General features: G+C 39.3%; 2 protein-coding genes across 3 annotated transcripts in view; one reads left to right on the top strand and one right to left on the bottom strand.

Annotated features, from left to right (window-relative positions):
* Positions 1–2,822: 2,822 nt before the first annotated feature.
* Positions 2,823–14,069, bottom strand: stx12 (syntaxin 12). Of its 2 annotated transcripts, none has more exons than XM_034126242.1 (10): positions 13,985–14,069; positions 13,104–13,228; positions 9,973–10,042; positions 8,901–9,000; positions 7,203–7,340; positions 7,033–7,076; positions 5,532–5,637; positions 5,347–5,419; positions 3,679–3,761; positions 2,823–3,602 (listed from the first exon to the last, which is right to left on the bottom strand). In XM_034126242.1, the coding sequence occupies exons 2-10, from the start codon at positions 13,201–13,203 to the stop codon at positions 3,510–3,512; spliced, it is 807 nt and encodes a 268-aa protein (XP_033982133.1). In that variant the 5' UTR covers positions 13,204–13,228; positions 13,985–14,069; the 3' UTR covers positions 2,823–3,509. The 2 variants fall into 2 exon arrangements, with proteins under 2 accessions (XP_033982133.1, XP_033982134.1); XM_034126243.1 differs by having other exon boundaries at positions 13,981–14,059.
* Positions 14,070–15,838: 1,769 nt separating this feature from the next.
* abcf1 (ATP-binding cassette, sub-family F (GCN20), member 1) overlaps positions 15,839–24,671 on the top strand; it is a 36,079-nt gene continuing 27,246 nt past the window's right edge. The window contains exons 1-6 of the mRNA XM_034126201.1: positions 15,839–16,044; positions 17,625–17,674; positions 17,767–17,844; positions 22,244–22,364; positions 22,443–22,477; positions 22,550–22,639. Of these exons, the coding sequence (XP_033982092.1) occupies positions 15,984–16,044; positions 17,625–17,674; positions 17,767–17,844; positions 22,244–22,364; positions 22,443–22,477; positions 22,550–22,639 (435 nt within the window). The 5' untranslated portion in view covers positions 15,839–15,983. The remainder of the gene's footprint in view (positions 16,045–17,624; positions 17,675–17,766; positions 17,845–22,243; positions 22,365–22,442; positions 22,478–22,549; positions 22,640–24,671) is intronic.

Raw genomic sequence — 24,671 nt, 5'->3', positions numbered from 1 at the left:
TCATACCTATGCATTTTATTATAAAGTTGTGTATATTTACAGACTGTTGCAAAAACTAAGAAGCTTATAAACATCAGGTTTAAAACTAAAAGAGCTTTACAAAAAAGTAACACAATTAAAGATGTTTGGAGTTTTATTTGAGTTATTCATTTTATTTTTTGTCTAAGAGATGCTGATTTGAAACCGTTGTTACATACAGTTACGGCATTTCCTGTTTCTGGCGGAGAGAGGGGAGGCCGTCCCAAAGCTTGCCGCTGTATTTACACCCTCCATCTGACAGGAGGGAGCCTTGTTGAGCTGCGAGTGTCAAGCCGTCACGGAGTGGGAGTGGGTAGGGTGTGATTTGGAATTGGGCCTTCCTGTCTGTATTCTTCTGCTGTTCCCTTTAGTGTTTACTTCCTGTCTGTCTTCTTCTGCTGTTCCCTTTAGTGTTTATCACTACCCGATCTGCCCCCCTGCCCGATCTGTACTGCGCATGTGCGAGATGGTCCGCCATATTGGACAACTCTGTACGGCAACCCAACTAGGACACTTGACACAGTGGCTTTTGGCAAAGCACACAAAGACAACTCAAAAAACCGAGAGAGATGAGTTATTGTTATTACAACGTGACTTCACTATTATTTAACAACTCTTTTTATTGGGTTCTTTTATTTGGGGTTAAATACATTGTCAGAATAAGTGAGACATGGATTTAACTTCTGTTTGTCAGGGTTGAGTGAAGCAGGCAGGACCCAAATGCAGATTTCCAAGAATATTCCTTTAATCCAAGGTACAAAGTAGACAATAGAACACTACCCTGTGACACACAGTCAAATACGAACAAGGAACCAACAATGACAGACAGAAAAACCAGAACTAAAATACACACAAGACCAATCACACAAACAAGACACAGGTGAGGAGGGAGGAGAAAACACAGGGGCACCAGGTGAACACAATCGGGCAATCAGGCAGGAGGGAACACAGAGACAGGAAGCAACAGGCAAGACGGGGGGGAACACTTTTCAAAACAAAACAGGAAACCAAAGACAGAAAAAGACAAGACAAAACACAACACAGACAGATCGTGACACTGTTAGACAGCTATCATACTGAATAAATATTTACTGTGAATGTATGCAAAAATGTATGGCATATAGCTGTCTAACAGAAGTTAAATCCATGTCTCACTTATTCTGACAATGTACTTAACCCCAAATAAAAGAACCCAATAAAAAGAGTTGTTAAATAATAGTGAAGTCACGTTGTAATAACAATAACTCATCTCTCTCGAGTTTTCTTTTTCTGCTTTGCCAAAAGCCATTGTGTCAAGTGTCCTAGTAGAGTTGCCATATGTAGTTGCCCAATATGGTGGACCATCTCGCACATGCGCAGTACAGATCGGACAGGTGGGCAGATCGGGTAGTGACAGTGTTAACTTCCTGTATGTCTTCTTCTACTGTTCCCATTAGTGTTTACTTCCTGTATGTCTTCTTCTACTGTTCCCTTTAGTGTTTACTTCCTGTATGTCTTCTTCTACTGTTCCCATTAGTGTTTACTTCCTGTCTGTCTTCTTCTGTTGATTTTCAGCAGACCATCACTCAGCGTTTTGACCTTTTTATTTTTTCTCTTGCTCTCTTTTCCTTTTCTTTACTTTCTTTACCGTTAACCATCATAAATCCAAAGTTTCATGCTCTCGAAAAAATATGAAAATGAATAATTTGTTTTTAAGTATTGCACGGTCTTTCCTGATATATTAAAAATGAATTTTTGTCCCTAGCTGACGTTAAATTGAGCGGACTTCTTTGGGCAGATTGATATGACTGCAGGCGCTTGATCCTCCTTATGGTCTGTTCTCCTTAGCAGCGGTGTGTTAGCGAGAATTAACAACTGATCAGAATGTAGTATTCAACTTAGCCGTGTAATAAACATCTTTAATCACTGAAAGGTAGAACTTTTCAACAATAATTCTCTTTAATGTTCTTACATTCTCCAGGCTGACCTTTTCAGTTTTACAATCTGGACAAAGTCACAGGAACATACCGAGCTGTACATTGTTGATTTTCTACAACATTGTGGCTGGGCCTGCTTCCAATGGCTAGGTCTTGTGAACACAAATCAACCAGGAACGCCCCCCCCCCCTCCCTGTTGTGAGAAGTGAAAAACATTACTTAATATACTATAGTAAAATGATAATATTATAATTATATTCAAAAATGTACTTCTCATTGTTTTTTTACCATATTTGTTGTTAGTTCATGTGTGAAAAAATATACAATTGAATCACATTATCAAGTTGTATACATAACAACAAACATTTGTTGTATCTTCAATATACAAGTGAAAACTAGTATTTGAAATGTGTGATTAATCCCAGATTATTATTGTGATCATCTGTCTGATTGTGATATGTACCTAATGTTGCTGTTGGTTAAGAGATGAAGATGATCTGGTAATGCTCCACTGTGCCACCATAGTCCACTTCATCTATTACACACTAGTTCACGACCCAATCAACACAGTTCCCTGTCATGGTCTTGTTTATGTTTTTTCTCATTCAAACATTCTCCTGATGTCATGTCTGGTTTTACTTCCTGTCTTTTAGTTTTTTGTGATTTGTGTGTTTACCTGCACTGCCAGATATATAGTTGAAAGTGTGTCTGGGCATTGATGTGTATGTGTCTGTCAGCCATGCAGTATCCTACTGTTTTCAGCTTTTTTTTGCTATATCAAAACTGACATGACGGACAAAATCTGGAAAATAAAATGTAAATAAAGTGCAGTTTACCTTTAAGAACCCCAGAGATTACATGTGGACACACAACTGATGACACCTCCAGACGTGTTTAAGACATTTATTATGCATACTGTCAAGAGTCATCGAAATCAATCTAAAAATGTGTTGTTTGAAGACGTGACTTTCATTGTTGAGATACTGTCATTATTTATGATCCATAGTGTACTTAGCAGAATATAATGCAGCACTTTGTAGTATTTACAGACATGGATTAGATTGATATTGGTCATCTGTTAGAGCTTTACAACATGTATATTACAGACGTCACCACCAGGAGTCATACAGGTCCCGTGTAATGCTACAGGGGATGCCAGGCACTCACACACTTTACATCATAAGAAACAAAGTTACACCCCTTAAAACAACACATGAATCCACTTTAACAAGTTGTGTGTTTCCTTTCTCCTTTCATTGACAATAAGATACTTTTTTTTTTTTTTTTTTTTAAATACAGTGAGAGCTAATGTTAGTGCAGTAAATAAGAAATGAATGATCGCTCCCCTTCATCACCTCAGTCCTTTATGTCAGTTTAAATAGGAGGTTTTTTCGTTATAACATTTTATAAAAACAGGCGTGATCAGTTCAGATGCTTTGGACCATCCATCTGCACAGACCTAATCCTCGGTGATGTTCTCAGCCTCTTCCTATTCTCATGATGCCGAGCAGGGACTTGCAAGTGGGAGGGGCAGAGTAAAACACAGAAGTGACACATCGGTTGTGCAGAATCAACTCACTTAGCAGCTTGCCAGATAATGATGGCAAGTATGACGAGCACTATGGAGCAAACCATGGCAATGATACACATCCTCTTCCGGGACTTTTGCTGTAGAATCAGAAGCAGAGACAGTGTTAGGGGCAGGGTCTCACCTCAGGGTCAGCACAGGGGGCAGCACACTCACCTGGTAGTAGGCGGCTCTCTGCAGCTGCTCTGTTCCTCGCTCCACATGAACTTCAGCATTCTCCACATTCGCCTCGATGCTATCTGCGAGCGGAACAAACAGCGAGGTCAGCTGGTAGGAAGTCAGAGGGCTCTTACGGTGAAAACTAACAGTTCAGGTCTTTACTTGAACCTTCCTTTCTTTTGGAATGTTTGTTATTCAACTTATATTCCTGCTATAATCATAATAATAATGCATTTGATTTATATAGCACACTTTAAAAACAACGTCATCTCAAGGTGCTTCACAAGGCTATAAGGAACAATAAGTAAAAAGTTATCTAAAGGAGCATATTGGATCAAATACGGCAATATAAAAATAAAAATAAAAGGTTAAGAGCATAGAAGGTTTAAAAATAAATAAAGTAAAGGACAGTCAGTAAAATGCGGTGTGGAACAGGTGGGTCTTGAGGCATTTCCTAAAAACTGAGAGTGATGCTGAGGTCCGTATGTTCTCTGGAAGCTGATTCCACAGACGTGGACCCAGGGAGGAGAAAGCACGGTCTCCCATGGTGACCAGTTTTGTCTGCGGGACAGCCAGGAGATTGGAGCTGTCTGACCTGAGTGTGTGTGAGGTATGTGAATGTTTTCTGGTTAGCAGTTCCTGTAGGTAGGTGGGGCCAGTGTGGTTGATGGCGTTGAAGACCATTCTGAGGACTTTGTAGTTGATCCGGTGAGTTACAGGGAGCCAGTGGAGTGAGTGAAGGATGGGGGTGATGTGCTCTGATTTGCGATAGTGCGCTTCCACATTGCCTTATTTTGTGATGGTACAAGTGCTATTACTTTGCATAACAACAACAGCTTAATCAACCTTTATTTACTTTTGAATAAACTGCTTTTAAGTTATAATACTTTCTCAGGTGAGGGAGTAACCACTTTACTATGTGCATATTGGGGAATTTACGCAGTTTGAAGCTGTAAGGAGCTGCTGGCTGTGTGAGAGCAGCCGGTTGACGTACAAAAAGCACATGGCGAAAATGTTTGAATAATTACTCTCATTGCCAGAATAATTAAAGAATCATTATAATTTAAATGATGAGACACCAATAAAACAACATGATTGGTCACCTTTGTTCCCATTATCCTGAGAAAGCATAACACATTTAGTTGAAGCGAATGATAAATGTCTGTCGAGAATAAATGCTGCAGTAGTTTTAGTTTCCTAAACTTAATCTAATGTTGCGGCCTACGAGAAACAACCTGACTTTAACCTCACTGGAGAAGCTTTTTTCTATTTCTCTAAACATTATTTCTGTGTATTCTGAAATTATTATGAATACACACAGCACACATTATTTTGAGTCTTGTGCTTTTTCTCCTATTTACTCAGTATCATGTCTACATCATTGTGAGAAATAGTGAGAAACACTTTGTCTGCTCTTTATATTCTGGTATAGTAAATACACACTTAATATCCTTCAAATTCTAGTGACAAAAATGGCCTGACATAATGATTCTTTATCCTGTAACCCTGTATTGCCACAGCAGCCAGTGTGGTAAAAGGTACTGTATATGCTCTCATATGCAATCATATGGTTTTACTTCAGTGGTGTGCGAGTTTAATAGAAAATAAGTGGAGCGGATGTGTTTATGTGCATGGTCCCCTGGTGGTGTGTTCAGTGCCGCTCACCAATCATCTCTCCCTGATCGTGGATCATCACTGCCAGGTCCTTAAAGATCTGGTTTACATCCAAAATGTCCGACTGAAACACACAAACACACAGACATGAGGCTGGAGTCAGCTGTGGCAGGCGTGAAGGTAGACTAAGCAGAGGCAGGCAGCCATGGGGGGGGCTCATGGGATGTGAGGCTGACCTCCAGCTGTCTGATGTTGGTTTCTCTATCCTTGATGAGCTCCAGGTCCTCTTCTGTAATAGGCGCCTCCTCTGTCTGGGTGGTCATCTGACCCCAGTCCTCCTGGCTTTACACAAACAGGAAGACACTTTTCAAAGAGAGTAAAAAGTTGGAATAATGAGCAGAAACTTCTCGTGTTCATGGACTAGAGCTGAGCTTCCTCGTGCAGTGATCATTGTACATCGCTGAGGCTCATTCTCTTGTTTTACACATCTATACATGAAAGAAATTCTACTCTAAGTACTTTATTATTAACACTTTCACACATTCTATCTGTACAATGGAGGATTAGGGCTGCATGTGCATTTTTGTTTCAGTTCTGAATAAAAGTTGACTTACTTTTTTGCTTGATAATTATGACTTTAATTATAAAACTAAAAACTGGTCAGATCTAAAAAAGGTTGTGCCATTAGGATCCCCTAACCCTCTTCCATAAATCTGAGTTCACTTATTACTGGCTTGATTTTTGTATGGAAGACAAAATGTGCATAAATAAAGTGAAATATAACATATTGCTTATTAGAGGGGCGATTTATACCTTTCCCCTAAGAACTATCGTTGACTGCAAACAAACACTTTTGTAACTTCTCTTTCATGGAAAATTGAAACTCAATAGTATGTTCATGACAGCACATCAATTTTTAAATAACCAATTTAAACGCGTGGAGTGACATTTATAGAAGATAAGATATACTTTATTATCCAAGAGGGGAGGGCCAGAGTGCTACACAACAGATAACAGCACATGATATGTTAATGGAATTATTTGTTTTGATTTGTGTCATGCAGGAAGACTGGGTCGGCTATGTGTTGTCCCACAGACACGGTATTATTTCCATATTTATTTATTCTTTATTATAGTTTATTTATTTATTTTTATATGTATTATTATTAATCAAAAATGATATGATGAAAAATTCATAATGGCCTAATTGTTTATACTTTTCTCGGGTTTTATTTTACAATTATTTAGAGAAATGATTGAAAGCATTTTATATTTATCTTCAAAATGAAACACAAACGGTTCCATGGGGGGGTGCAGAGGAGCTTTTTCTTTTTTCAGATGGAAAGACTTTGTCAATCAACCGTCCAATCACAGTTCTGTTTGGTGAATTTATATTTAGAAGGGTGGGGAATCTTTATGTCTTTTTCTCGTTACCTGCATCTGTTCTTACAGTTTGACTTTGTGATTGGTTTTAAAACTAAAATGACAATTTACTGGACTAATGTGATTTGTGAGGTAAATGTCACTACAATAGAACATATTAATGATACAGCGAGGTCATTTCCTGCTATCAAAAATAATTAGACTGACTAAAATTAGAAGCTCACGTATATATTTTGTCTGTATTTTTATCAATGATCATTTATGAAATAATGTTTCAAATTATTAATATTATAGATATTATTATCTTGAAGACTTTGGGTTTCAATACAAACCTAATGAATGACAGTCACTTACTTATCAAAGGAAACGAGCCTCTCATCCCGAGAAGTGTCTTCAGCCTGCGGGGGAGGAGAACATCCACTATTGCCAAAGTCATGTTAGCGAAACAAAGATTATCAAGTTTACACAGTTGACATGGATCTGACATTTCCTCCCTGGAGTCTTTATCTCCTGACTGTACTCACCGACAGGCGGGACCCGGCTCTGGCCCGAGCCACAGACTCCTTCTCCTTCTCCGCCGCGCTGCGCTGCACCGCCTGGAAGTTGTTGAGAGCCGCTGAGAAGTCGTTCATCAGCCGGTCCCTCTGGATCTTCTGCTGCCTCTGGACACCACAGAGGGAGACATGAGGAGATCAGTTAGAAAGAATGTCCTTGAAAAATGTTTAACTGAATGATCTGGCTTGGTAAAATGACAAGGAGGGGGGCCCGGGTGTGGCCTGCAAACGCACATTTTATAACTTGGCTTGCCTTCCTTATACTATCTGGGAATAGCTATAATCATAAATAGGGATATCACGAGGACTGATGCTCTCGTACCAAGTTGAAAATGTGAAACTAGTTTTTTCCTACGGTACAAATGTGTTGGGTCACACTGAACTCACATGACGCACCCTATGATTCCCTGATACAGTACTACATAGTGAACAGATCCCTTTTACAATCAGCAGGAGGAGAGCTAGTTAACGTTAGTTCCTTAAAGTTTATAGAATGGTTCTATTAGGTCAAAGATAAAAGATAAAAAATAGTGTTTGGTTAAATATATCATTATCATGATGTGTTCAAGGGAGTGTTCTAAAATGTAGTTGTGTCTGAAAATACTCCTTTAAAGACTGTATAAATACAGCTGTTAAAAGGAGATGTTTTCCTAGCTAAATCTAGTAGACCTAGAGAGGGCATAAGGACCTGTAAAGCCAGTAAACAGACTGTTAGAAAGGAGAGTATTTCCAGCAACATGGCTGTTGATCTTTGGCCAAAAGGACTTTCTATCTCGACTTGGAAAGCTTCACTAAATACTCCCTCGCACTAAGCCTTGTCACATGGCCAGTGGTGGACAGGGAATTAGTGAAAGTAACTATATAGCCATACTATTTAATAAAACATTTAGCAAGCTAACTATAGCTTAGATTTTCTCTCCATCCTTATGCAGGTAAAAGCCTACACTTTTTATATTTATTTTCATAGGCAACCTTTCATATCTCATCATAATCTTCTCTTGCATTATCATCCTCAATCAATAGTAAAGGTTTCCCTCAATGTCTTCAAACAAACCTGTTTTATTAGTTCATGTGCAAATAGAACACTGTTTCTTCCAACAAAACCGCTCTCTTTTGTGGAGCGTCATCGCGGAACTATCAAGTACCACCGAGGTGCCATTGAGCAAGGCGCCTATGATGATGTATTGTATCGTGAAACAACCAAATGCCACTGAGCAAGGCATCCTCCTCTACACTACTCCCAGGCACTGTGCGTTATAGCTGCACTATTGACTAGGATAGGTCGAATGCAGAATATGGGGACTTCTAGCCACTTGGCTTGGGAACTGAAGGGTTGCCGGTTCAAGTCCCGACAAGTAGCTGGAGAGGTGCCAGTTCACCTCGTTGAGCAAGACACCGAACCCCCAACTGCTGAAATCGGACAACCTGGCACCTCTCTAAACATATGCATTCCTATGCATGTGTGTATTTGTACTGTGTGTACTGTGTGTTTTCATCAAACGGAGTGAAGAACTGAATTTCCCCATCCTCTTCATCACCATCTTCAATGAACATAAATTGTGGAGAGGTGTCATCATCAGTGCAGAGGCAGGAGCTTCCACTCTGTCTCCAAAGCTGCTCATCCCAGTAGTGATGCGTAATATCCTGATGTATTGAATCAACACCTACCTGCTCTGAGGGAGAGATGGGCAGAGGGATGGACCCCAACTCTTTCAGGTGCTTGTTGGTTTCTTTGGCCAGCTGGTTGGTGTAATGCTGTATCTGCTGCCTGTGGAAACATGTCGTTAGTTCCTGTGGTTCATCCCTTTCAATGATCAGAAACATTTTACATATATTTAACTCATGCTACCTCATTAGATTTAAATGTAAATGTTAACTAAGAAACTTAGGTTTTCACAGTTTGTAATGTATATAGTCTATGCTTGTCTGTTTTTGTAGTAGATTTGTATATAAAACATGAGTATTCTAATTTACTCAGTATCTTTTGTATTCTTCAGATACTCTATTGATATATACAGCTCTGGAAAGAGACCACTCTTTTCTTGAATCTCAATCTCTACATGTACGGCAGCCACTCCAGTGTCTGTGGAATTCCAACACAGAGAAATGGAGTCAGTAGTTTATAGAATCAAATATTTATTTTTTCATTTTACTCAAACACATACCTATAAATAGTAAAACCATAGAAACTGATAATGCTCCAGTGGTCTCTTTATCTATTCCAGACCTGTATATATATAAGTATATATTTACTGTTGATGTTTATCTTTTATTCTATTTGTATTTTATACAACTATTATATATATATATATATATATATATATATATATATATATGTTGTATTATTAACTTTCTGCTCCTGTAAGAGAACAATTTCCCATTTGGGATAAATAAAGTCAATCTAATCTAAAAAAAAGTGGAGTTCAAGTCACATCTGATGTGTTTCCTGGGTGAAACTGTTGTTAAATGTGCATCCCTGATAACGTAATCATAGAGGCACGTGACCTTTTGGACAGTTTAAGATTATATTGGAGTATGACAGCTCTGAGGGCAGTTTCAACTGTCCATAGAAGATAACAGAGGTGTGTGTGTGTGTGTGTGTGTGTGTGTGTGTGTGTGTGTGTGTGTGTGTGTGTGTGTGTGTGTGTGTGTTGTGTGTGTGTGTGTGTGTGTGTGTGTGTGTGTGTGTGTGTGTGTGTGTGTGTGTGTGTGTGTGTGTGTGTGTGTGAGAGATACGTACAGTCGGTCCTGCAGCTGACTGGAGTCCTGACTCGTCCCCAGCTGGCTCACGATGCTCTTGATCTGAGCAGCTGTCAGGAGAACAACACGCACTCTTTTAACAGAGGAACATATCTGTGTATGGAAACCCTGCATCACACTACAGTGAAGGAGCAACACTGTCCTGTGGAACAGTGCATGTGACAATGGCTTAAAACATCTTGTTTTGTATTAACGCTCATTATATAGAAAGTCATTAGATATGAGAGCAGACCAGCAAAACATTCTGTCATCAAACATGCTTCTGTTTTGTGGAATACTATAATTCAAATAAAAACTTCATTAGTTTTGCTTAAACTAATGCAACATATTGTAATGACACACTGAACATGTTTCCTCTCCAACATGTTAAAGGTCCCATGTCATGGCCATTTCTACTGATCATAGTTCCATTGTTGAGGTCTACTAGAATAGATTTACATTGTGCAATGTTCCAAACTCACATTGGTTTCTCATACAGCATCTCTGTATAGTATGTGTATTCACTCTGTCCTACACGCCTTGTTGGAGCTCCTGACCCCCCCCCCCTCCCTGTGAGCCCAGTGGCCGTCTGCGAAACAGCGAGTCACAGCGAAACCCAGCCCGAACACACACACACACACCCGCAGCCTGGCTGGGAGTTTGTGTGTTCATACACACACCGACTCACAGCCTCGCCGCGTCCCGCCGTCTCAGGGAGGAGAAATGGGCAGAGCTGCAGCTGAGAAAAGATTGAGTGTGTGTGTGTGTGTGTGTGCAAGGGGACGGGTAATAACCGGAAAAGCATGACATGGGACCTTTAACATCTTCTCATTCTAAACTAAACACACTGAATGGCAGCTTGTATAACATATACTTTAGGTGAGGGCAGAACATATAATGGAGAGAGTTTTATCCTCTGGATCTAACTCACACATACACAAACAGATGAAAGTGTGTGACATGGTTCAGATTCACTTTTGTCATCATTATTTTACAGAATAGGTACACACATGCCTAAATGTACATTGAAAGAGTTACAAAGAGATCACTCCATAAAGTGATGCCAATGAGTGACAAAACCAATATTCCCTGTTCTATGATAAATGCATTCTTACGTTGAGCTGAAGTAAATAAAACATGTAAGCATCCTTATCAATTTCAGAAACTGTGTTTCCTTGGTGAATACGACAAAGCAGGAATTTGGTACCAAAACCATGTTTTGAAGATGCATCATTTGCTTTCAAAATGTTTTCCAATATATTTATTTAGAGCCAGCAAGATATGGGACCGGGATTGTTTCCACTCATCAATCAGCATGAGTTTTATCAAATTGATGCTGACTTGACTTCAGCAGTTAGATCACCTTTGCCTGTCTAACTCTGCACATTAAAACAAACTACTCCAAATGAAGCCAATTCGAAAGTGAACATTTTCATTAAGAATTTTCCTAATTAAAGGTTCAATTTTTAGACTAGAAAAAGTCATACAATTTGTGTTGTTTCTCAGAGAACATGATGACATCATTAAATGTGTTGTAAGTCCAACAGTCTGAAGCCCAACTTATTTAGATGTAATGTAGAATCATTTATATTCTATAATTGCAATCTATTTCGCTGCTCTATTTTATTGCCATTTAATTATATTTTATTACAGTGTCCTTAAAGATTTTTTGTTTTATATTAGATTTTTTGTTTTATATGGAGATTCTTTGTTTTATATTTTATGTATGCACCAGGACATCAAGTCAAATTCCTCGTATGTGTGAACCTACCTGGCAATAAACCCGTTTCTGATTCTGATAGAAAACAGAGAAAAGTAGCAAAACCTTACAGTGGAAGTATGAGCAACAACAGCATGTGGTTGGAATTGTGTCCTCCTGGAGGTTCAGATGTATTCCATATACTGTGATATCAGCCTTCACAGTTTGGTTCATATTCAGAATCCTAAGAATTCTGGGTAGACTTCCTTAAGAGCAGGGCCAGTAAGTCAGGCCGGGAATTATATACCCAGCCCGGCCACTACCAGTTTTTTGTGTGCCATTTTGCTGGATTTATTTGTGAATATTTACAGCGTTGCTGCCCATAGTGACAGCCCTATAGTTTCAATCTACCCAATAATAAACATATGGACAGGGGTTACTATTTTTAAAAATGTGCAAAAGTATTTGGGAACCTATCCATGGGAACATGTTTGAAATGGGGGTGGACCTCAAATCCTCTAGGGGGTTCCGGGGGCCTGCCCCCCCGGTAAGATTTTTTTTTAAATGTTGGAGTTAAAGGCATCATCTGGTGCATTTTGAGGGGAGAATAAAGAGACTAGATCTATGGAAACACCCTTATGAAACAGATCTATAAAAAAAAATTGAAAGTTGTTTATTTATTTTTGGTTCATTTATAGTTGTGAGTGTGTCTGAGCTCCTGAACCAGCCTCTCCTGTCTCCCTCCTCTCCCCCCTGCTCCTCTTTGAGGCAGAAGCAAAGACTCGTTTTAGCTCTCAACAAGTTTTACAAGTTTATCTTAACTTTTTTCACCTATTTAATTTTTTTTCTTTTTATTCATGCATTTTTTACTAATCACTCCCCCCTCAAATGGAAATATGTGTTTACATAAATGGTGACCAAACAGTTTGAGACCCACTGAGATAACTTAGATTAAGTTAACTATCTAAACCCTCGCGCTAGTGGAGCCTCGCAACCGTGGCCCGACGCAGTCTGCATGATCAGCCTGTAGGGAGGGACGGCCCTGTCGGCAGGCCACATCATGGAGACAGACAGTCACCCTGTGTGAGGCAGACCCACATTTGCGCAGCGTTGCGTTCACAATACATACAAAAAAAAGATAATCGCCAGGCCAGCAGGCCACTTAACAGGCCAGGCCATCGGGAAACCTCCCGGTCCTCCCGATGGCCAGTCCGGGCCTGCTTAAGAGTCTATTCCAATCTGAATCCAGAGTGGATTTAAACTTTAAGCCTCTTGCAGACTTAATGCATTTTGAAAAGCCCTTGGTGCTCAGTGACTTTCCAAAGGAATTCAGATTTCCATACTTAGATCAAATCTTGTATCTTTCCTGTTGGCCACAGCTTTTGCTCTCGTTGTAGCAGGAAGAGCCACTGACGCTGCGATGGAGCACTTACTGTTCTGTGTGATCTTCTGGATGTTGGAGCTGCATGTCTGGATGAGGGTGTTGAAGTCCCGGGGGACGGGGCGGTAGCTCTCTGCTTTGTCGTAAGACATGTCTGCCTCAGGTGTAGAGCTCTGTCTGAACACAAACAGGAAGGGTTTCACAAGTTAGATGTCATTCAAACAAGCTTCTTCACTGCCATGTTTACTATAAGATTTAAATAGGTCATCCGATTTGTTTGGGCCCAAGATTGGCCAATTTTAGAAAACAGCATCAACACAGCTGATTTAATCCTACGGAAAAAGGGGGGTTAAGTAAGTTTCCGTTATGTTTAAAGAAAAAAACATTACAAATAAATGTTTTACTTTATGGTACACCAGTTTACTCACTATTGATACGTGTTATATCGCCCGTTTACAGTTCAAGGAAAAGATGTCTGATTCAGACTTCATTGTTTTATTGCCTGAAGTGATTACGCTTGTGTAACTTGGTCTAAATAACAACTGTGTCTGTTAGCTTGCTAACAAGTTAGCAAGCTAATTGATGATGTCCAATCATACAAGACGATCGAAATAAAAGAATACAGAACGTTGCGTTGATGTGTTTAGTTACCATGGTTTGTGTACACATTTGTGATCGACATACTAAGGCAGTTTCATTGAACCTCTTTATCTACTGTTTACAATTGCCGCATGACACGGAGATGTAAATAACGGTACAACATTACGCTCAGCTGTTAGCTTGCTAGCTAACTTGACAGCTTTCAGTTGTTTAGTATTAACTGGCTATCATCAAAAGGCTAAGCGTGTTGTTGACAAATACAGACTTAGATAAAGCTATATATTGTCAACAAGAGCAAATCGTTTTTGATATTAAATTAACGTTAGTACTTGCTTATTTTGGTGTTTGCTTATATTCCTCGTCCAGCCGTCAACAACTGCTTTTCCTTTCCTGATCCCGAATCCTGGTTCTTCTTCTTCTCTTGGTTTATTGGCGGCTGGCAGCCTATCGTTTAGGCGCATTACCGCCACCTACTGAGCTGAAGTGAGGACCAGACCAATCTCACTTTCCCTCATCACTTTGAGAGAACTAGGACACCAATAATTAGTGCTGGAAAGTAACTAGGTACATCTACTCAAGGATTGTACCATTTTACTTGTGTATTTCCATTTCAACCCAGTTTATACTTGTTTATACATTTCAGAAGCAAATATTGTACTTTTTACTTCATTTATATTAACACTCACAGTTACATACAGTATATTAACACATGACATGTTCTTTTTACAACACTGCATAATAACTCTTAATTTCACTCCTTATGTTTTCCTCTGTGTGTTTCATATATCTGGCAGTGACAGATAACAGGTTCAACCCTTTCATCCTCCAATATTACATCTGAACATAATGCTACCTTTATAGCTGATTTTGCTCACTCAACTGCAGTTCATTTACAGTACAACAGCAAACAATTAAAATATATAGTTTACTGATAAGTGATCTGATGTGTTTTCTTAATGTTTGTAATCTGGCAGAAGAAAAGCAAACCCAGCACATCCATTTGGTCTCATTTGATTATTCTGTATGAATTCCTTTTTGGTGTGATGTTAGGATAAGATGGACCTTTATTTATTTCGTAGGGAAATTAAAATGTCAATGCAGCAACAGAATAAAACAGAAACACAGATAGTACACTTGGGATAATGAAAAAAGTAAGATAAAATAAGAATAAACAGTAATAGTATGAATCATAATAACAAAAATGACATGAGTTAAAGTTAAACTCTGAATTTTAACATGTGAATGTACATATATACAGATATGTATAAAGGTTAAATATATATACACAACAACAAAAAAAGATATATATATATATATATATATACATGTAAATGTGCAGGTAGCAGTGCGGCGAAAGTCTTGTTTACATACAATGCAAATATTATTCATATTAATTTTGTTGGCGTTTCCCCCACAGCATACCACAACAAAGTAGAGCCCACAGGCCACCACAGACTGGTAGAACATCTGCAGCAGCCTGGTGCACACGCTGAAGGACCTGAGCCTCCTCAGGAAGATCAGCTCTGAAGAGAGCCTCAGTGCTGTCCCTCCAGTCCAGTTTATTGTTCAAGTGCATTGAATTAGCTCCAACTTTACCAGCTGTGATCACAACATTGATGCATCAATAATAATAATCCTGTAATCTAATATGATTCTAAAATGGGACACTACGCACAATAGAAAAATATTTTTACTTTTGATGCCAATACTTTTGTAGGCCTACTTTTACTTACGAAAGACTTTCAATGCAGGACTTTTACTTGTAACAAAGTATTTTTACACTGTAGTATTTGTATGTTTCCTTCAGTAAAATATCTGAGTACTTCTGGGGACAGACATGGATAGGGATTTATTTTTGTATTTCATTTCTAAGTGGTTGACCAATCACAACAGAGCCGGCTAGCTAACCAATCAGAGCAGACTGGGCTCTGGTTTCAGACAGAGGGTGAAAAGAGGTGCTGCAGCACAGGCAGTATGAGAAAAATAAAGAGCTTTTGAACATTCAAGTATGGAGACATGTCACAGTAGAGACACTAAATACAAATATGAACCTGAAAATGAGCAGAATATGTCCTCTTTACGGGATTTAAAATGTAAATGTGATCAACACTCCGGTGCAGCAGGTGGCGCTAATGCACCAATTAACTGCATGCCAACCGCGGTAAACCAGGAATCAGAAGAATGAAACTGTGTTGATGACCCGGCATCACCCGGCATGTGCCTCACGTCGCTGGGCCGCATTACCTCTGTGGATGACAAGTTGACAACACTTACTGAATAGAAAAAGGACATCGTTTTAGCTGAGTTATTTTAAAGATTCATAGTTATAAAAATGCCTAAGAAAACGAAAGAAGGCGCAGAGTGGGTGGACGATGAAGTGGCCCCGGCAGCTGGTGAGAGCAAGCTAACGTTTAGTTAGGAGTTAGCTAGCAGGCTAAGTAGCTACAGCTAGTGTTAATCGTGCAGTGGTCCGCATAAACTGTCACTTATGCCAAACTCCATTAAATACCTTCTATAGTTGCTCTTGCATGATAATTGTCAAAAATATATATGTGATGTGTCACAACTTGAACTCTTTCATGAATCTTCAGAATGTTTTGTTCAATTCGGATGTAAGACATTTCCTCTACAGGCATGTCTTTGATTAAAATCCAGATGATACACCTGAAGAAGTAACGGTAAATAGCTACCTAACGTCATGATACACAGTGACAAGCCTCTATATTAATATCACTCAAATGTCAAGAGGGGAAACAACAGTTGATAAACATCTGGTTTAAAGAAATGTTGACTGTATGAATAGTTTAGCGTTTGCCATCAATAACAAATATAGTATTTTACCTTATTTTCAGTGATAGAAAAACCTAAATCATAAGTGAACGGCGTCATGTTTAACAGTGACTTGAACAAAGCACAGTTCAGCTAACGTTGCCCATTTAAAAAAGTGATGCAATGCTTTTGTCTGCTCTGACATGTGACAGTGTGGCAGTGTAGTCTCAGTTTGAAGGTAAAACACATGCATTTAGACCAGAGCTGGAGTCCTGCATTGCAAATGTTACTCAAGTAAAAGTAGAACAGTATTAGCATCAAAATATACTTAAATTAGTCATTTTGCAGATTGGTCCATTTCAGAATAATATATATGATATGTTTTATAATGATTGATCATGAAAGTGTTCTCAAAGCTGGTAAAGGTGCAGCTAGTTTGAATGACTTTGTATACTGCAGGGTAGCTTGTGAATTTACTCCAGGTGGAACTAAAGTCTGATTTAACACGTGATTATATTTCACATCATTCATCCACATCTGTAAAGTAACTAAAGGTATTAAATACATGTAGTGGAGTAAAAGTACACCATTTACCTCTGAGTTGTAGCAGGGTTAAAGTAAAACATAGTTCAAATTAAATATATTTACATTTTTAATTTTAACTTTATCGACAGTGATGAACACATGAACGCATGAACAAAAATAATTGAATCAATTCTTGAATATTATTTTAAAGTGGGACCTTACGCACAATAAGTAATTTTACTTTTGGTGCTTTAAGTATGTTTTGATGCTAATACTTTAGTACTTTTTACTTGTAACTAGTATTTTTATACTGTCACTTAAATAACAATTCTGAGTACTTCTTTCACCTCTGTATAAACAGATACAATGCAAAAGAAAGGAAACAATGACTCAGAGGATAAAAGTGCTGAGTCACAGGTTCATGGTGTTTGAGTGTAGAACTCTTAGCTCTGGATACAGATGATGTTGGCAGACGTATTTCTCCGTCTTGTTGACTGTTAAAAATTGTAATGGTTTTATTGAAGGTTAATTTAACTCGTCCAGTTACATTGTGTCTGTATTGAGTATACATTTTATAAAAGGGCCACAAGTTTATCTACGGATGTGAATGCTGGGATACGTATGAACCTCATAGCTTCCCACTGATTTTGTGAAATGTAAAGATTATTTTTTCTTACAGCTGAAAAAACTGTGAAAAAGGGCAAGAAAGATAAAAAGGGGAAGAAAAGTGTGAGTAATTCTTTGTATCGTTTTTTAAAAGTATTACTCAGTTGTTAAATGCTCCGCCTCACTGGATTTGTTGTGCTCATGTTTTTCTCCAGTTCTTTGAGGAGCTGGCCACAGATGTCAAACCTGAGAAGGAAGATGAGGTGGCTGTGAAAGAAACGCAAGGAAAACAGGTAATCCTCCCTCTGACAGGAGAGGAGAGGCAAACTGGCCTTGAGTCTCCAGCTATGATGTATGCAGCTCACTTTGATGGCAGTCCAAACAAAAGAGAAGAGGATCAGACGTATTTGAAAATCAATTTTTTAATTGTAAAGCAAAATATGTCATGTACAACAGCCCCAACAGCTGACTATAATTACCAAAGAAAGAACTAAAAGATTTAATAAAGAAGACTTATTTCTGACAAAGTGTGGTCAATGAACTGTGAAACCGCTCTACCTGGAGCTCAGCTCTGCATTTGTGCCCTTATATGTAAATGAGAAAAAAGGGGGTGGAGGCCAGTAGGCAGTATTGGCTTCTCAAAACTAATTTAATCCATTAACTTAAACCAAAGCACAAAAAGGCAATAACATGATTATATAATGGGGCAAAAAAGATACAATTCATATGCTGTAAACAAGACATTTAAAGTCAGACATTTCGCCACAAAATTCCAAATATGAGGAGCCAAAAATGTAAAGTTCATTCAAATCCAAAACAAGTAATTGGTGAAAATGTAATGGTGGGCAGCAGGAACCGGTGTGAGTACGTGTGTTTAGATGGATAATGATAGCATGTTAGCGCTCCACTTATGTGCTATTGATGGCAAGTTTGTTGGAATAAATACATAAATAAATAAACATTTACGTACATCAAAATGACTGTGTGGATGTATTAAACACACTGGTTCTCAGTAGATATGGAAACCCAACATCTTCTATATATATCTCAAATAAATGAAAAGATTTGAATAAATTATCTTTAATGCTCATGAAAGACTACAACTTGTGAAATAAATAAATAATCAAATACAACTTTATACATAAATAAAATTAAGAAAAATACTATGATTAAAAAGACAAAATACTTTTTAAAAGGCACTTTTTAACATTTCTGATAAAACATTTTTTTAAACACATTCAATGAGTTTAGTCATTTAACCTGTTAAACCCTGAGCCTGTTTTTCAGGTCTCAGGCTCGAAAATGACATTCCCAGAACAAATGACCATATCTTCCCTTCTAAAAGGGTTAAATTAATAATCTTTTTTCTCTAAGCAAGGTTACATCTGTGAGTTGGATGTAGAAGTGTCAGAATCAATATAGTAAATTCAGATTGAACATAGTAAAAAAATGTAAATTATAGTGTCTGTCCAAAAAAATAGAAATTACTTATAGTGAAAACCACCCTTGAATGATGGGATGGTAGACTAAAAGCTTTAGGAATCCAAACTATAACATATAATAAGTACCCTGTATCAAGATTGATGCAAAACAAGTGTAATTTGACCTTTTTAGAGAGATTTAGCAAAAAAAACCCACTTCTGGGGTCATTTGGGTGGATTTTCCATATCTCTGGCCCGATTTTAATGATTGACATCTCTTTTTAACCGCTAGAGCCAATGGAATCGAGGGGAACTCCCACATACACACACACGTTACCAAATAAGGATTGAGAGAGACGCGTAGCCAAAACCGGAAGCTGCGATAACTCTGGTGGCTACCATTAGCAGCTAATTTCTATTCTCCGATTTTTACATAAAAATGAAATTATGGATTATCAATAATTTTTTCAAAGTGACAGACACATTGGATTAACCTATGGATTAACCCTCAGCAGCGTTTTTATCGTTTTAATGCCATTGAACACGTCTTTTGATCAGAATAACAGCTAAGGTGAGACGATCTCCCGTGTCTGCTCCGTAATGCTACGTGTTATGATGTCTGTGTTTGCTTCCCCTGTCGCGAGTTCTGGTCACTCAGTGATGATACCAATACCTATATAATCTGTGGAATCTCAGTTTTAATCGGATATCTTGTATGTGCAGTTACGATAAGTAATAAGGGTATCTTTAACTTGAGTTCTGTGCCAAGTGCGTTAGCATTTTTTCGCTCAGGGGTCATTTAGACGCTTCTTATGAGACTTGTGTTTTGGTAAAAATGGTTCATATCGTCAGTTAGCTCAGTTTCTTCCCGTTAATCTGGTATGACACATTAATAGGTTTTTAAATATTAAGAAGCCCTGAGACACAGTTTCGTGAAACAAACCCTGCAGCCCCCTGTAGAGGGGGCTCTCGGGCTTAACAAGACATTTAAGATTTTTATTTTTATATTTTACATATATGTTTATATCATAATTGTTCTTATTTATTTAATATAAAAGTTTCTGTAGCTTTATTAATAAAATATTCTGTGTAACTCTTATTTCTGTCTTATTGACCCCGGTTGGCTAAATGTGATCAATCTACATGAAAGACAGTTTCTTTGTCAATGCCATTACAAACTTTGGTTACATTCATTTAGCCACTGGCTCCTTTCCTATTGTCACAGCATCTCTGATGCATTCTACTATCATATTTATCCATATTTCCCGGGCATGCATTGATACTCCCTCATGTCATTTTTTAATGACAAAATAGAAAACATTCACCAGCAACTAACTCCTAACACCACCTGCAGTATATCTGTCCCTGTTTTCACCGACCCTCTCTCTCATTCTCTTTCAAGTTTCACACTTCCCTCTGCTGTTGTAATATCTGACCTCATCAGTAAATCCAAGCCATCTACCTGTCAATTAGACCCTCTTCCTACCCCCCTGGTAAAAGCCTGTCTACCTTCATTGTCCTCCCTTATAACTGTCATCATACACTCCTCCCTCACCTCTGGTCTTGTTCCCTCACTTTTCAAATCAGCCGCCATCACGCCCATACTGAAGAAACCTGGTGCAGACCCCAACAATTTTAATAACTTTCGTCCCATATCTAACCTACCATTTCTCTCAAAAATCCTCGAAAAAACTGTTGCATCCCAGATCCATACCCACTTGTCTGACAATAACCTCTACGAACAATTTCAATCTGGTTTCCGCCCCCATCACAGCACAGAAACAGCACTGGTGAAAATCACTAACGACCTCCTCATGGCAGCTGACTCCGGACTATTAACTATCCTCATCCTCCTTGATCTTACTGCAGCTTTTGACACCATTTCCCACAGCATCCTCATTGACAGACTGACCTCCATCGGGATCACTGACACACCCCTCCTCTGGTTTAAATCATATCTCTCTGGCCGCACTCAGTTCATCCAACTCAAAACCTTCAAATCACAGCCACTTCCAGTCACGACCGGTGTTCCCCAGGGCTCTGTCCTGGGGCCTCTTCTTTTTATCATCTATCTACTTCCTCTTGGCAATATCTTTCGTAAACACAACATCCACTTTCATTGCTACGCGGATGACACCCAGCTCTACTTGTCCTCCAAACCAACCACCATCCTCCCTCCATCCTCCCTGTCGGACTGCTTACAGGACATCAAATCCTGGTTTTCCTCTAACTTTCTCAAACTTAACGATAATAAAACAGAGGTTCTCCTCATTGGCACAAAATCCACCCTAACCAAACCTGACAGTTTCTCCATTACAATAGACAACTCTTCAGTCTCCCCCTCCCCTCAGGTTAAGAGTCTGGGTGTCATCCTCGACGGCACACTTTCATTCAAATCTCACATCAGTAATATCACTCGGTCTGCCTATTTCCATCTACGCAACATCAACCGCCTCCGCCCGTCCCTTAACCTTAAGACCACCGCCATTCTTGTTCACACCCTGGTCACTTCCCGCATTGACTACTGCAACTCCCTTCTCTTTGGTCTCCCTCTCAAATCCATCCACAGACTTCAACTGGTCCAGAACTCTGCCGCTCGCATCATCACCAGAACCCCCTCCATTAACCACATCACTCCTGTTCTTCAGCAGCTTCACTGGCTCCCCGTCAAATCCCGTATAGTTTTTAAGATTTTGCTCCTCGCCTTTAAGGCCATCCATAACCTGACTCCTCTGTACCTCTCCGACCTCCTGCACATCAACACACCCATTCACACTCTCAGGTCTTCTGCTTCCCTCCACCTCACTGCACCCCCCTTCCGTTTAACCACCATGGGGTCTAGAGCCTTCAGCCGCTCTGCACCCCGCCTCTGGAACTCCCTCCCACCTGACATCCGCAACACTGACTCTCTCCCCATTTTCAAATCACGCCTCAAAACACATCTCTTCACACTCGCATATCCACCCTGATCATTATCCATCACACATCCTCTGTTTTTATTGATTTGGTTATTTGATTGATTTATATACTGCATTGTCATTGTCTTGTTTATGTTTCTTATGCTGGTGTTATCTATTGTGTATCTTGTTTTTTATGTGTTTGTACGGCGACCTTGAGAGCCTTGAAAGGCGCCTATATAAAATGAATGAATTATTATTATTATTATTATTATTATACTGTGTTTTTCTACTCAACATCGATGTCGTTTTTTAAAAAGATTTCTCCACCAACTCCAAGACTTGCATCACATTTGATCTACTTGTTATCTCAGAAAAAGAAGAAAGACCGGCGGAAAGGAAAAGGCGGGAATGCAGCTGACGATGATGACGAGGACGTCATGCTGAAGCTGAAGAAGCTCTCGGTGCAGGCCAGTGATGAGGAAGACGAGCCAGGTATGATGTTTGAACACTGACCCAGAATCAATGTTATTCTCACATGTGTACTCATTCAGTGGTTTTGTTTTCTTCCAGTCATCGCCCCCAGCAAAGGAAACAAGAAGACTAAGGTTCGTTCTTTACTTTCCATTCTGTCCTGACTCCTGACATGTTGCAGTGTAAAGCATCTGTTCCTCCTGCAGGGTGGAAACATCTTCGCTGCTCTCAGCCAGTCCCAGAGCGACGAGGAGGAGGACGCTGATTTGGACGAAGAAGATAAATCAGCAAGAAAGGTACAGTGCCTTTAGCTCATGGCCTCAAAACAACCACAGATGAATTGATGCTACCTTGATTCATAGCTTTAACTACATGAAAATGAATCAAACTAAGAAATAATGTGAACTGAAGCTCATGCAAAACATAATTTAAGCCGAGTTTCTTCTATACTTCCACAGTCCGAACCAGAGTAAACTAAGCCTGCAACACATTTTCCACAGCAGCGCATTACAGCATCACTCCTGCTGTTCTTACCCCTCATTCAAAGTGTGTTGGTGTGTGTGTGTGTGTGTGTGTGTGTGTGTGTGTGTGTGTGTGTGTGTGTGTGTGTGTGTGTGTGTGTGTGTGTGTGTGTGTGTGTGTGTGTGTGTGTGTGTGTGTGTGTGTGTGTGTGTGTGTGGTGTGTGTGTGTGTGTGTGTGTGTGTGTGTGTGTGTGTGTGTGTGTGTGTGTGTGTGTGTGTGTGTGTGTGTGTGTGTGTGTGGTGTGTGTGTGTGTGTGTGTGTGTGTGTGTGTGTGTGTGTGTGTGTGTGTGTGTGTGTGTGTGGTGTGTGTGTGTGTGTGGTGTGTGTGTGTGTGTGTGTGTGTGTGTGTGTGTGTGGGTGTGGGGTGGTCGGGACGTGTTCTTTGGTGCCAGTTTGGTGTATCAGGGCCTTTAGGTTCACGAATGGCACATTTCCACTGTAGCACGGTTTAAGCGTGCCGTGCCAAACCCAGCCCGTTCTTTTGTTGTGTTTCCACTAGGGGTAGTTCCGGCTAACGGGTGTTTTTTCACAGTTTTTCTGGCTCTCCAAAATCGTGGTTCTTTCCGGGCCAACAACCGGGCTGAATATGCTAAACTAGTGAGAGAATCGCTGGCAAGAAAAGCAAACCCAGCACATCCATTTGGTCTCATTTGATTCTTCTGTATGAATTGAAAATGAACATATTTGACCGTGATTTAATTGTAATACACGTTTAAAAAATCATGCCGAAGTAACAACATACTGATACCGGTTAGTAAAAACCATGAATTAATGCTTTGACAAGTCTGCAGACAGACGGCAGGCGAAACACCTTTTAAAATGCGTGTTTTCTGAATGGAGATTGGCTAAGCTTTGAAGATGACGTCACTGCTCCGCCTACACTGCGTTACTATAGTTACTGCCCCAGTTCCTAAACTATAATGGAAACGCAGCATAAAGTGAGCCTGGCCTACCAAGGCCTAACTATACCGTACTAAGCCGTGCGAGGCCCTGCAGTGGAAATGCGCCATAAGAGAAAACAGCTTATATTAGCGTTAGAAGAAGAAGAAGACATACTTTACAAATTCAACAAGGTGACACAATCGGTTTTCCCTCTGTTAGTATACACAATACAAACGTGCACAAACACACAGATTTATTTTCTTTGCAGGGAAGGGGCTCGCTTGGGGGCAGATGGAGGTTCGGTGTCTTACTATAGGACCTCTCCCTTTCCAAAACCAGTTCTTGATTATTGTAATGAAATTTGAACCTTGTGCTTAGATATACTCTATTAACTCAGCTGTTGGAAACAAATCTAATTGGCATTATTTTTTGCAACATTTCGAAAATTTAGTGTGGAATCTAGCCATTATGCAAAATGATGGGAGTCAGATATTCATATAATAATTATGACCTTGTTCTATGCTGACTATATATGGCTTTGACTAAAAGTGGAAGATGTACTTAAATCCTTTACTTAAGTAAAAGTTGGGCTGAAAATACTCCATTACAAGTGAAAGTCCTGAATTCAAAAGGTCACTTAACTAGAAGTATAAAAGTATTTTCAGCTAAATGTACTCAAAGTACCAATTGCAGATTGGCTCTTTTGACAGTATTATTATCATATCATATTATTCAGTTTTAATTGCTTACAAAGTACTTTGTCATTATTGAGCCAATTCGAGATGTTTATTTTAAAATACTGGATATATTGGTAGTACAGTACTGCATTATATCATATACACATGTTATGTGTTTTTATATTTAAACAGTACCTAGTAACTTTGTTACTGCCCTCTCCCCTCCCTGATGGACATGTACACCTC

The sequence above is a fragment of the Trematomus bernacchii genome, unplaced genomic scaffold (assembly GCF_902827165.1).
Source record: "Trematomus bernacchii unplaced genomic scaffold, fTreBer1.1, whole genome shotgun sequence".
Lineage (NCBI taxonomy): Eukaryota > Metazoa > Chordata > Actinopteri > Perciformes > Nototheniidae > Trematomus > Trematomus bernacchii.
This window is presented reverse-complemented; position numbering and strand designations above follow the sequence as displayed.